This window comes from Musca autumnalis, unplaced genomic scaffold (assembly GCF_047663935.1).
Source record: "Musca autumnalis isolate F117 unplaced genomic scaffold, ASM4766393v1 scaffold_1, whole genome shotgun sequence".
Taxonomy (NCBI): Eukaryota; Metazoa; Arthropoda; class Insecta; order Diptera; family Muscidae; genus Musca; species Musca autumnalis.
Genome location: NW_027411644.1, coordinates 262,460,443 through 262,473,166, shown reverse-complemented (window position 1 = coordinate 262,473,166; position 12,724 = coordinate 262,460,443). Strand labels below are relative to the sequence as shown.

Below are 12,724 nucleotides of genomic sequence, written 5' to 3'. Positions count from 1 at the left end.
GAAGCCTATTGATTTTGATGATGGTCGGATAATATTCAGGGGTCGGAATGGGCAAACACTTATTTGGAGAAAGGTCAACGTTTTATTTCAAAGCCAATATCTCTGTTTCTTTAAGAGGTATATCAAAAGCAAAACCTGGCAAGGAAATTAGAAAATATCACCTTTCCAGCGATGTAGTGGTCAAATAGCAGAGATATGGCAATACTACTGATTTTAATGATGGTCGGATAATATTTAGGGGTCGGAATGGGCAAAAACTCATTTGGAGACAAATTCAAAGTTTTATTCTTTGTGAATATATTGGCTTTTAGTAGGGGTATTCCAACAGCAAAACCTGTCAATGGAAGAAGAAAATATTACCTTTACATTGGCGTAAAGCAGGTTGGCGAAGGTGGTCAAACAAGGGAGATACCACAATAGTCGGTAATGCATCCAATTCTTCCATTTTTTGCAATCAAGCTACAGGTCGTAATTTTGATATGATGGTCACGAAAGTTTTGTTGCTTATGGGGGTCCCAGAGAGAAAGAGGCATATTATTTTTGGTGATAGTCGGATTATATTCCCTAAAAGAAATGTTTACCAGTGAAAACCTTATGCACAGGGGTAGTGGTGTAGGGTATCACATGGTCGGCCCCGTCCCGTCATAGCCTTTGCTCACTTGTTTTTCCTTGTAAACAATTTGGAAAAATGCGAGATAATAATAATTCAAACTCAAGTTCACAAAAGAGGTGATTATTAAAAGGTATTGAGAAAAAATCTTTATAAATAAAAATCAAATGTCGTTCCTTGGTAATTGCAAAAGATGAGAACGTTTGGACCGATTTGGATATTTTTTGAAATTTTTTTGAAATATTTGTCATAATCCAACTTAGGTTTTATTGGAAAGAGAATTTGACCAGGTCCACTTATACGCTCTCTTTTTTAAATATGTTATATCAACAAAACTACTGAACCGATTTTGAAATTTCCAGGAAATGTACAATGAATGATAGCCCCTGTGAAAATAAGCTGCATATTTTGTTTTCAATACATTATTTTTTTCAAAACTACTGAACCTAACTTCATGAAATTTTCAGAAAATGGTCCAAAATGCTATATATTTGCTTATGAATTTCGAGGGCCTATTGTTTTATAATTAGGGTGTCCAAAACCGAAACCGGTTAACCGGTTAACCGGTTTTGAGTTACAAAACCGAAACCGGTTTTCGCCAAAAACGTAATTTTCGGTTAACCGAAAAAACCGGTTATTTGTGTCGGTTAACCGGTTTTAAAAAAGTAGTAATATTTTTAAAATTTCATTACAATTGTATTCTTGAAAGTAAACTAAACATAACTAACAAAAGGTACGGCTAAATTATAAATGTCAGATAGATACCTTTAAACTTGAAAATATTTAGTGTAAAATGGCACAATTCCAATATAGTTCAATTGAACGATCTATGAAAAAACTGCGTATACGTAATATCACACGGTTGTTTGAATGACGTTATTCATACGTTTTTGAATTATTTCAGTAAACTAAGAACTAGTCGAATTTAAGGTTGTAAAGGGTAACGATAACAAAGTACATTTTGATTCCGGCAACGCAAGAATGAGAATCCAGACTTAATAAAATGTAAATTTAATTCCTTTGGTACACAATCGTATATTTGTAAGGGCTTTTACTATTTTTAGAGCACAATTTCTGGCATATGTTTGCTGTCTCCACTTTAAGGTTGAATGTTAAATAACAAGGATATTATCAGATAATTATATAATAATGAATTAGTTATACTTAATTTACCCCTTGCCGCACATTTTTAATCAAATATTTATCAATTATGAGCAATTTTGTACCTATTTTACAAAACCGGTTTAAACCGGTTAACCGGTTTGGAAAATTTTTGAAAACCGAAAACCGGTTTTTGAAAAAACTGAAAATTGCGGTTAACCGAAAACCGTTTTGTTTGGAAAAACCGGTTTTTTGGACACCCTATTTATAATCGCTATTTTTACTAAACTTATTTATTTTAGAGACAATGGTGGTTGCGACCTCCATCAAATTTTCTTTCTTTTTGCCCGAAGTCCCGACCACGGCCACTTTTTATACCCTCTACCGTAGTATTGAGGGTATATTAAGTTTGTTTTTCCGTTTGGATAAAATTCTGAGTCGATCTAGCCGTGTTTGTCTGTTCCAATCAATTGAGCTAGAACACTAGATTTTTGCACCTATGTATATTTTTTCTATAGGCAGGTCAACTTCGAAGATGGGCTATCGGCCCATGTTTTGGTATAGCTCCCATATAACGGTACGGTTGAAGTTCTCTGCAGTCACGAAACTTCCCAACCAAAAATTTTAAACATAGGTCCGTGTTTAGGTGTAGTCCCCATACATCGTACCTCCCGATTTTCGGTATTTTGAGGGTTTTAGCAACATTGTTTGACGGAGTTACCCGTAATTGGACATTTTATGTTCCCTGCAGTCACAAAACTTTTCCATAAAAAATTGCCTATCAAAGTGTGGACCTACACTTTAATATAGCCCCATATAAAATTACCACCTGATTGAACACATTTTGTTTAAATTACATTAAATAATTTAGGCATTTGGATTATTTTTGCACCTTAAATTGTGGACATTCAAGGAAAATACTTATTCCATTTTGGTAAGAATATTTTATGGTGAAGGGTATAAAAAGTTCGGCCTGGCCAAACTTGTTACTTGTTAAGTATATTATATCTGGAAAACTATCGAACCTATTTTCATGAAATTTTGTGGAATTTCGGATGTGGCACGGTATTAAGTAAAACGATGTATTTACACATTTCCTTAAATAGTAAGGTTCAACGGCCCATCAGCCATGAGAAACTCTCAGAGCCTATTTGACCAATAAATGAATAAATAAAACCTGCATTAACTTTAGTGCTCAATTTTCGTCCTAACTTGAATATGAATTAACTTTTTGTAATCGTAATATTCCATACACCCATAAATTTTATAAACTAATAATATAGTTAATTATACTTCTTCCAATAACGCCATAATGCCACCATAATCCATCTCTAAATTATTTCCGTTTTTTCCTCAGGATATTCACAAGGCCATTGCTTATTATAATGGTATTTTTCTTTTTTTTATAATAAATGCTTCATTACACGTGTCAGGCTCTATGACAACATTTCCACACGATTTCTGATATAAACACTTGACGTATTTAACAAACGGAAATGGAAAAGATAGAATAAAAAAACGCAACTATAAAAAACATGTCATCCACATTCATCCATTTCCGTTAAGCGTCATTATTGCTACACCAACTAATGGCATTGAAAAGGGAGGAAAACGAGAAGAGAAATCGTTAACAATAAAAAAGGTGAAAATATGAAACCAAATATCGAATATCCTTTTTGAAAGGTGTGCCTTTTGTTCTTTTCCAGTTTGTTAGTATTAAATTGCCAATTATATCCTTAGAGAATTGTTAATAATAGCTTGGTAAATAATCGAATATTAAATAACAGAATGCCAATCCAGGAGTAGAATTCACAAGACTCATTGTTTAATTTTTAGTGTAACAAAAGAATTGGAAATATAAACAAAAATATCAACAATGTCCTTGAGGCGACCTTTATTTCACAAAAAGGTTATATAAAATGTGAATATAAGATTTTTAAAATTGACCATCGATCTCAAAGCTTAACAAGTAAAAAAGTATCAGTCGGCTTTGCCGACAGAGATATACCCTTAATCTGCGTTAATTCAGAATTTTGGGCGTATGAACTTGCGGACAAAAATATGGATTTAGATTAAAGTTCAAAATTTTTGCGGGGGATGTACCTAATGGAATGGACCGACATAGTCCATTTTGGAACTGGGTCATATTTTGGGAGTCATTCATCTCGATAGATATCACGCCCAACAGTCATTCAAGTTAATAATAATTGTTATACAAACATCCCAGACGGGAAAAAGGAGACTACTCTCATATCAATGAGTGCACCCCGATTCATATTAGCACAATGATATGGGACCTACTGTATATCGCCGAATACGAACGGCGCGTCCTAAGACACCACATGTAGAGAAGTTTTACATGGCTATAATACTTAGGAAATGTCGCCACATTACTGAGGGGTATTTTGCCACGGTTGAAAACATTTGATGTTACCTGGCCGGGGAATCGAGCCTACGACCAGAAGCGTGCAATTGCACCACGGTGGCACCCAATTGGTCACCATATAATTTAGAGCTTTTGGACCATCACATTAGGAAACATGAACTTGCCCACGAAAAACATAATATCGCTGTAAACAGGGCAACTAGGAGTACCTTCGGTAAAATTTGCAACAGACCTTTAACCGCGCTTATACAAACATGTTAAACATTTGTGTTGGTGGTACCCCTAGGAATGGACGGGGCCACTTTTGAACATAAACTAAGTTTGGACAAAATATTTCGAAATCGAAAGTTTGGACCAAATCGGATGCTCTAAAATGGTACGCGCGACATCTCATAAATATCGTGCGTACCATTTTAGAGAATATTTTCCAACTTTTGTGAGGGAGCTACCGGAAGGAGTGGACCTATAAGCAGCACCTTCGAATTTCATATAATATTCAAAAAAATAGTACGATATGCAAAGTGTGGACCAACGCAGTATTTGGTTCGAGAGTTGACGTGCGCATCAACCACAACACATGCTGAACGCAGGGGTTTTTACAGCTTTCGGGTCATTTTATCAAGAAGTATGGACTTGCCACTCATAAACAAATCAAAGAAGAGGTCCTAAACTGCACTTTTCCGAAATTTTGTGTGGGAGGTACTCGAAGGAATTGACGTATATAGTTCATATTCGTAGAAAAATTACGATGTGCGATATATTGACCAAATTGGTTAGTGCCTTCGAGAGTTATCGTGTGCACCACTTTAGCGAAAAGCTTTAAACTTTTGTGGTGGAGATACCCAAAAAAGTGGACCCATATGGCCCATCTAAAACTTGCTTTAAGTTTGCGCAAAATATTTCAACTGTCAAATATAGTACCGAATTGGTTAGTCCGTTCGAGAGATATCGTGCGCTCCATCCACTACACATGGTGCCATAGCGGGTTTTTACAGCGTTCGGGCCATTTTCACAGGAAGTATGCACTTGTGCCGTCGTAATGTTTGCAGCGAATACAATTTGTTACAACAAAAATCACCGAAAAGCCCAATACAAATATGAAAAAAATTAAACCCTGGTCAGAAAACAACTTGAAAAATCAAAACGATTCGAGAGGAGGTCTTAAAGTGCACTTTTCCGAAATTTTGTAAGGGAGATGCCCGAAGGAGTGGTCCCATCTATCTTGATTTATGCCTGGTAGAAATATTACGACGTGCAAAGTATAGACCAAATCGGTTAGTCCCTTCGAAAGTTATAGTGCGCATAATAATTGCAACAAATTTTGAACTTTTGTGAGGGAGGTACTCAAGGGAGTAGACCGATATGGCCCATCTTCGAACTTAAACTAAGTTTGGGCAAAATATTACAAAAGCCAAATTTTGGACCAAATCGGTTAATCCGTTCTAGACGGACAGACAGACGGACGGACATTGCTAAATCGACTCCAAATTAGGCATAGGTAGGTCGACTTTCAATTAATCGATTTTTTGCAGTCAAAAGTCTAAAATAGTAGTCGACTTTTGTCTGGAGGGGAAATCGCCTAATCAATTATCTTGTGATCGATTTTCGGGTTTGCCCATAGATATTTGACATGGCGGTTATACAGTTTTGCCGGTTTTACAGGTTCAAAAGAAAACTCGAAAATCGACGAATAGTCGATAATAATCGATTTTCTGCGGCTATGAAAAATTTGAAAAATCGCACTTTTAGTTTTAGACCAAAATCGAAATGTCGAAGAATCGATTATTGCTCCCCAATACCTATCCCTACTCTAAATTGTCTGAAACGGATTTCATCAAAAAATACTTGGGGTCTAAAACCATTATTTCGATGAGGCACATTCTGTCCGTATCAAACTTTTTTCAAAAATTTCTTCCAAACTTAGTTTATAGGCAAAACCTAAATTAGTTCGTGTTGCTTGTGCGTTCTTCAAAACAACAGGAACGCAAAACGCACTAATTTAGGTTTTGCCGTAACGTAATTTCATATTTCGACTTATCTATGTATTAGAAGTTTGTTGTGCAGGCCTGTGTCGCATGGTGACCAGATGTCATCAATCCTTGCCCCATAGGAATTTAGACGGCTGCACCATCCCGAGCGTAGAGTACCATATGGTGGCTCTCCCAGTAACACCCGAGCAAGTACAGCCAGGAGATCATGCCATTGTGTTGCTGTACTGTAAGAATCTTTCATGTAGATTGTCAACTGAAGACATGAGGAGGCACGCTGTTTTTTCCATTGCATGATACGCTGTCATCAAGTGGCCAAGTGCTGCCGACTAAAGACATGACGATCTTGTTCCTACATCTCAGCCTGTCGCAGATAGCTATGTATGCGCAAGCGGCGTGAACATGCTGTCGAATGTGACCCCTAGAATTTTGGGGTCAACTCGCTTCTGTGGCGGATACTTGCATATTCCTCGCGTGGAAAAAGGCGGTAAGATCAATCAAATAGGAGTTGACCCTTTTACATATGACATCAGTGAAGGAACCTGACGCCAAGATCGCACATACGTCGGCATACGTTACGATCTTAATGCAGCGCCTGGAGGGGAGGATTGAATACAGGATATGTGGAGATTAAACAGTTTCGGAGATATCATCCTACTCCCTGTTTCAATCTAAGGGGATTGGACTTTTTATACCCTCAGCATTTATGCTAACGAGGGTATATACACTTTCATACAGGCAAAATGTACCTCATCGAAATAATGGTTTTATATAGACGAAATGTGTTTCAGACAATTTGGAGTCGATTGAGCAATGTCCGTCCGTCTGTCTGTCTGGCTGGCTGGAGCGCACGATAACTCTCGAACGGATGAACCGATTTGGTTCAAATTTTGGCTTTCGTAATATTTTGTCCAAACTTAGTTTAAGTTCGAAGATGGGATATATCGGTCCACTCCATCCTGTACCTCCCCCACAAAAGTTCGAAAATGTTCGGAAAATTTGTACGCACGATAACTCTTGAAGGGAGTAACCGATTTAGTCCATACTTTGCCCATCGAAAAGTGTGTACCAGACTTAGATAAGGTTTCAATATGGACTCAAACGGTCTACTGCTTCGGGTACCTCCCACACAGAATTTCGGAAAAGTTCGGAAAAATTGTTCGTACGGTAACTCTTGAAGGCAGTGGCCGAATTGGTCTACACTTTACACATCCTAATATATCTACCAGATATATATCAGTTTCAAATATGGACTATATTTGTCCACTCCATCCGGTACCTCCCACACAAAATTTCGGATAAGTTCACTTTAAGACCTGATATCGAATCACTTTGATTTTTGTTGAAGCTACTTGCATTCGGTGCCTCATTTACGATGGTAAAAGTTTTTTAGGGGCAAGTTCATACTTCTTGAGCAACCAGACCGAAGAGTGTAAAAACCCCCTATGGCACCATATGTTGCGGCTGGAGATCCACTTCCATAACGGTCAATGTCGATCCATTCCTTTTAGTATCTCCTCCGCAAAACTTTTGATCTTTTATCCTAATCAACATTTTTGTCTCTTCAACGCCCAAAATTTTTAAAACCCCCTAAATACATACGTATTTTGGGAAAAAATTGTTTCAATATACACAGGCTGAGGGTATATCTCTGTCGGCAAAGCCGACTGATACTTTTTTAATTGTTTAGTATAATTTTTGAAAAGTAGTAAGGTGAATGCAGACTTTCTGGGCTATGTGTATGACGTCAGTGAAGGTACCCGCCAAGACCGTACATTCATCCTCATGGAGGGGAGGTGGCAATACAGGAGAGGAGGAGATTGAACAATTCCAGAGATATCACCCCACTTCCTGTTTCACTCTACGTAGCTTAGACTTTTTCCTGAAATTCACGTCCGACGTGGACCACACATAATGTATTATCCAACGTTTCAACGTTTGGAAGAAGTCTGTCCTCAAACAGTGTGAAGTGCTTGACAGTATCAAAGGATTTTGTGGATCGGCAATTGTATATCAATTGCTGACGCTGAGGAGAAAACCCAATTGTCTAAGGAAGACAATAGGTTTTTGGTCAGTATCATTCACCTTTGCTGAGATCCTTTTAGTAGCGGGACTATCCTGCCCATTTTCCAGACTTGGGGAACGATGTGGGCTGCTAGCGACAGGTTGAGAACTTTGGTGATATACTCAATTCCTGGTTAGTCCAGCTGTTTCAGCATTACCATGGAGATTCCATCAGTACCAAATGCTTTGCAACATCATCCATTGTAAATTATGGTGGTTCCTCCTTGGCTAATGCGACGTACTACTCTTCTCTTCGCTCTGTCAGTCCCGGGGTGTTCGACAAACTGTCGATTAAAATACTTGCGCACCTCTTCGGATCAGTCAGCAACTTGTCTACAATTAACTTATTTCGGCTCCAATGTTGCAGCTCTTCAGATGATTTTTCCACTTGTTCCGCCTATGCTCACCTGTTAAATTCCAGTGTCAGCTCCGTGACTTTGGGGTCACTGGTGTTGGCATCGCTCTCATTTGCTAATACCAAGCTATGGAGCTTGGTCTCACTTCGTATAGCACCAAAAAGATTTGTTGATGAAATTTGGTCAGTCAACGAGATTAAGGAACCAAAAACATATAAAGAAGCCATTGAAAGCGAAGAAAAGGTACAGTGGTTACAGGCTATGCAAGAAGAAATTGAGGCGATGAAAAACAATAAGACTTGCGAACTTGCGACACTTGCAGAAGGACGATCGGCTATAGGATGTAAATGGATTTACAAATTGAAACGAAATGAAAATGGTGGCATATGTCGTTTCAAAGCTCGGCTAGTGGCTCAAGGTTTCTCCCAAAAGTACGGTGTTGATTATGATGAGGTTTTTGCACCAGTTGCGACTCATACTTCCTTCAGAAATTTACTGTCTAACGCAGGAAAGGAAAATCTCATTGTTAATCATTTGGATGTCAAGACAGCTTTCTTAAACGGCAAGCTAACCGAAACAATATACATGCAACAACCACCTGGATTCAAAAATGAAAACGAGGAATTGGTATGTTTTCTGAAGAAAAGTAGATATGGGTTGAAACAAGCAGCTAGAATTTGGAATTCGGTTTTGCATGAAGTTCTTAAAGAATTGGGTCTTACACAGAGTATGAATGATTTGTGTTTATATTCGGGAATTGTAAAAGAAAAGTCTGTTACATACTAGTATACGTAGATGATATTATAATTGCGTGTAATACTAATGAACAAGTCAAACTTGTAACATCATTCTTGCAGAGTCGTTTCCCTATTACAAATGTGGGCGAAATAAAACACTATCTAGGAATTGAGGTATCGGAAGATCAATTCGAAAATTTTCAACTTTGTCAGACTAATATAATTCGTCTAATTCGTTGTGGATGAATATGGTCTAATATGGTCCAATGGACATAAGTTATGGAAAAGGTGGAGGAAATTCAAAGCTTTTAGAAACAAATACTAAATACCGAAAGCTTATAGGGCATCTTTTATATATATATATCTGTTAACACAAGACCAGATATTTCGGCAGCCGTAAGTATATTGGCACAAAAGGTTTCTCAGTCTACTTTGGAAGATTGGACTCAATGCAAAAGAGTTTTAAAATATTTTAAAACAACCGCAACTACGAGTATGAAACTATTACTAAGTAACCAGGAAAAAGAACAAGGTCGCGGATGCAAATTAAGCTGAAGAACGCACAGTGAATGAGGAGGAGTGTTGAATTCTTTGAAACACTTTGTTGTTCTTTACTAAAACATTCACTTGTTTAAATTACATCAATAACGATTTGAGTTTTGTATTCTATACTTCAGAAGTTTATGTGTATACATTTTATATTTTTCAAGTTTGTTCTAAAATAAAATCTGAATTCAAAACAACGATTTTTGTCCTCGTGGTATTAATTCAATAAGGATCTTCAATACCCGCTACGGTGGGGAGCTATTAATCTGCTCAGCCAAACTATTGCGGAAGATAGAATACCAAAACTGATGATGATCATTAAAGTCCCCAAAGACCAGACGGTACGTTCAGCAACTCCTCTTTGACAGTTCTGCACCTGACTGCTACTGTAAACGACCGCGTACTCTGTAAACGACCACTACGACTCACTATGCGCTATGTTCACACAGCATGCAGCAACTCTCGAACCGGATACTGCGTCGGTCCAAACTTAGCATATCGTAATATTTCGGAGAAGCTTAGATAAAGCTCGAATATGGTGCTTGGCTTATCCACTCCTTCCGGTACATCCCTAACACAAGTTATAAAATATTCGCTAATATGGTTCGATTAGTACAAATTAGGTTTGGATTTTTTGGATCACATAATATTATGTCCAAACTTGATTTAAGTTCGAAAATGGCCCATATTGTCGACTCCTTACGGTACCTCCGTCACAAAAGTTCAACATTTTTGTTTAAGTGCAGTTTAAGGTCTGTTCAAAGATAGTTTAAAAATTTTACGGGAGATTCTACATGTGGTCCTGTTTACATAATTTGGGAAAAATGGTATTGCTTCAATCTTTCCATAGATGAAAGTATCATTTCACACAGGCTGAGGGTAAATCTCTGCCGGCAACGTCTGCTGATAAATACTTAAATAAATACTAAAAAATAAATACTTAAAAAAAGCCGGCAAATACCAGTCCATACTGTGTAGGGTACAAAAACAAATTGAAACTGTCATAAAATCAAAGACCGAATGACAATTGCAGGCAAACCATTTTCATTTCAAATACCCAGGACAACAAACAAAGGAGCAACAACAACGGTAAACAATCACACACACTTAATATAAGGACATCAAAAGCACAACAAACAATAACAAAATACACCATAGCACCTCATTTTTCTCTCTCCATCTTATATCACACTCGATTATTTCATTTCGTTTCGCCTCTATAGTTCTCCTTAAGCTCGCTCCTCTCTACATACTAAATCAATAAACAATGACAAAAACAAAACGGTGGATAAACGGAATATGACCCACACTAAAGGGACAATAATAAAAGAGGGGCGAGCAAATGGTTAGAAAAGGAGTGGTGGTAAATTTGCAAAAGGCTTTTAATAGAAAAAATAACAAGAGGAAAAGAAAATATAATAGGACAGCAAAAAGTACAAAGAAAATAAAAATAAATACCATGTTTACAACAATGTAAACTGGCTGTCTGTCTGTGGTGTGAACTTACATCTTGACATTGAACTGGCTGTATTATCCAATCAATTGGACAAAAATTATTGAACATTATAATTTTTGTTTCACAAGTAGGGTTGACTGGTCCGTTGACTGGCTTTTCCTGGTAAATGGCCTCAAAGAAGGGTGAATAAGTTTTTTTCTTTTTTTAATTTCGCAGATTACTTTAAAGAATAAGCTAAACACCTTTTGGAAATTAGTTTTTCTTTTTCAACTGTGATAATCCACTTTTTGCACTTCTAGAACTTTCAAAAAATATGTTAACCTTATTTTTTGTTTCTTCTTTATTCAAACACTCAGAATATTCACTTCTTTGTAATCCACACACTCGAAAAAGTGCTTGGAAGGGGTAAGGGCTTGCAGGGAGGGAGGATATTATATACCCTCTCGCCTTTACGTACAAGGGATTAATTAACCAAATCCCTATCAATTTATTTTATTGCTTGTTATTGTTGTTGTTTCAAAACTTTCCAAATCGCTTCGAAATTCTTTCACACAGAAACTGCAAAAATAAATTTGCAACTTTCTTTCCTTTTTTATCACTCTCTTTCTCTCTATATCTGGTGGTGTTTCACTTTGCTTGTATTAAGCAAAATTTTTTATACCGTAATTTCGTTTAGGTGTGAATACGGCACGAATGATTATTTCGATTTAATTCCGGGTTTTTTTAAGCGCTCAACACTTGATAAAACGACCAACCACGAAGAACTGATTGAAGAAACAGAAAATAACAGACTTCATGGGGAATGGCTTGAACTAAAAAAAGTTCTTTGGCTCGCTCTCTGTTAAATAACATTCCGGGGTTTGGAAAATAAAATGTTAATATTGTTACAGTGAGTGACAAAAATAATCAGCAAATTTTGATGAATACGTTATACCATTTGATGCGAAAAAAAGGTGGCTCATTGTGTTCCAAGTCTATTTGGAGGAAATCCTTTTTAGACAATTTGGAGTCGACTTAGCCCTGCCCGTCCGTCTGTCCGGGTGGCTGGTGCGCACGATAACTCTCGAACGAATCAACATATTAGGACTAAACTTTTCATATCTTTATATTTTGTCTAAACTTAGATCAAGTTTGAATATGGGTCATATCGAACGAAGCAATCGGGTACCTCCCCCACAAAAGTTAAAAATTTTCGCTAAAATGGTGCGGACGATAACTCTCGATTTGGTCCATACTTTGCACACTTTAGTAAAAGTAAATGTTAATAAATTATAAACAAATATTGGTTAAATTAAGTAAAGTGGAAAGAAGGAATGAGATTTAGTTATTAAAATTATTAAATTAAATTATTAATTTTATAAATATAATTATTATATTCGTAATGATAATACTATCATTACTCGGGTACCTCCCCCACAAGTGTTCAAAATTGTTCTGTAAGACACTGTGAACGATAACTCTCAAAGAGAGCAATCGATTT

The 12,724-nt window shown here is 36.9% G+C and overlaps 1 protein-coding gene across 6 annotated transcripts in view; it reads right to left on the bottom strand.

Moving 5' to 3' along the window:
* aralar1 (calcium-binding mitochondrial carrier protein aralar1) overlaps positions 1-12,032 on the bottom strand; it is a 116,090-nt gene extending 104,058 nt beyond the window's left edge. Inside the window, exons 1-2 of one of the 6 annotated variants that reach the window (XM_073961029.1) lie at positions 11,906-12,032; positions 11,296-11,539 (exon numbers count right to left, since the gene is read on the bottom strand). In XM_073961029.1, coding sequence (XP_073817130.1) covers positions 11,296-11,352 — 57 coding nt within the window. In that variant the 5' untranslated portion in view covers positions 11,353-11,539; positions 11,906-12,032. Of the gene's footprint in view, positions 1-11,295 lie in introns of all 6 variants that reach the window. The other 5 variants (XM_073961023.1, XM_073961028.1, XM_073961024.1 and 2 more) reach the window with 5 other exon arrangements.
* Positions 12,033-12,724: the final 692 nt, after the last annotated feature.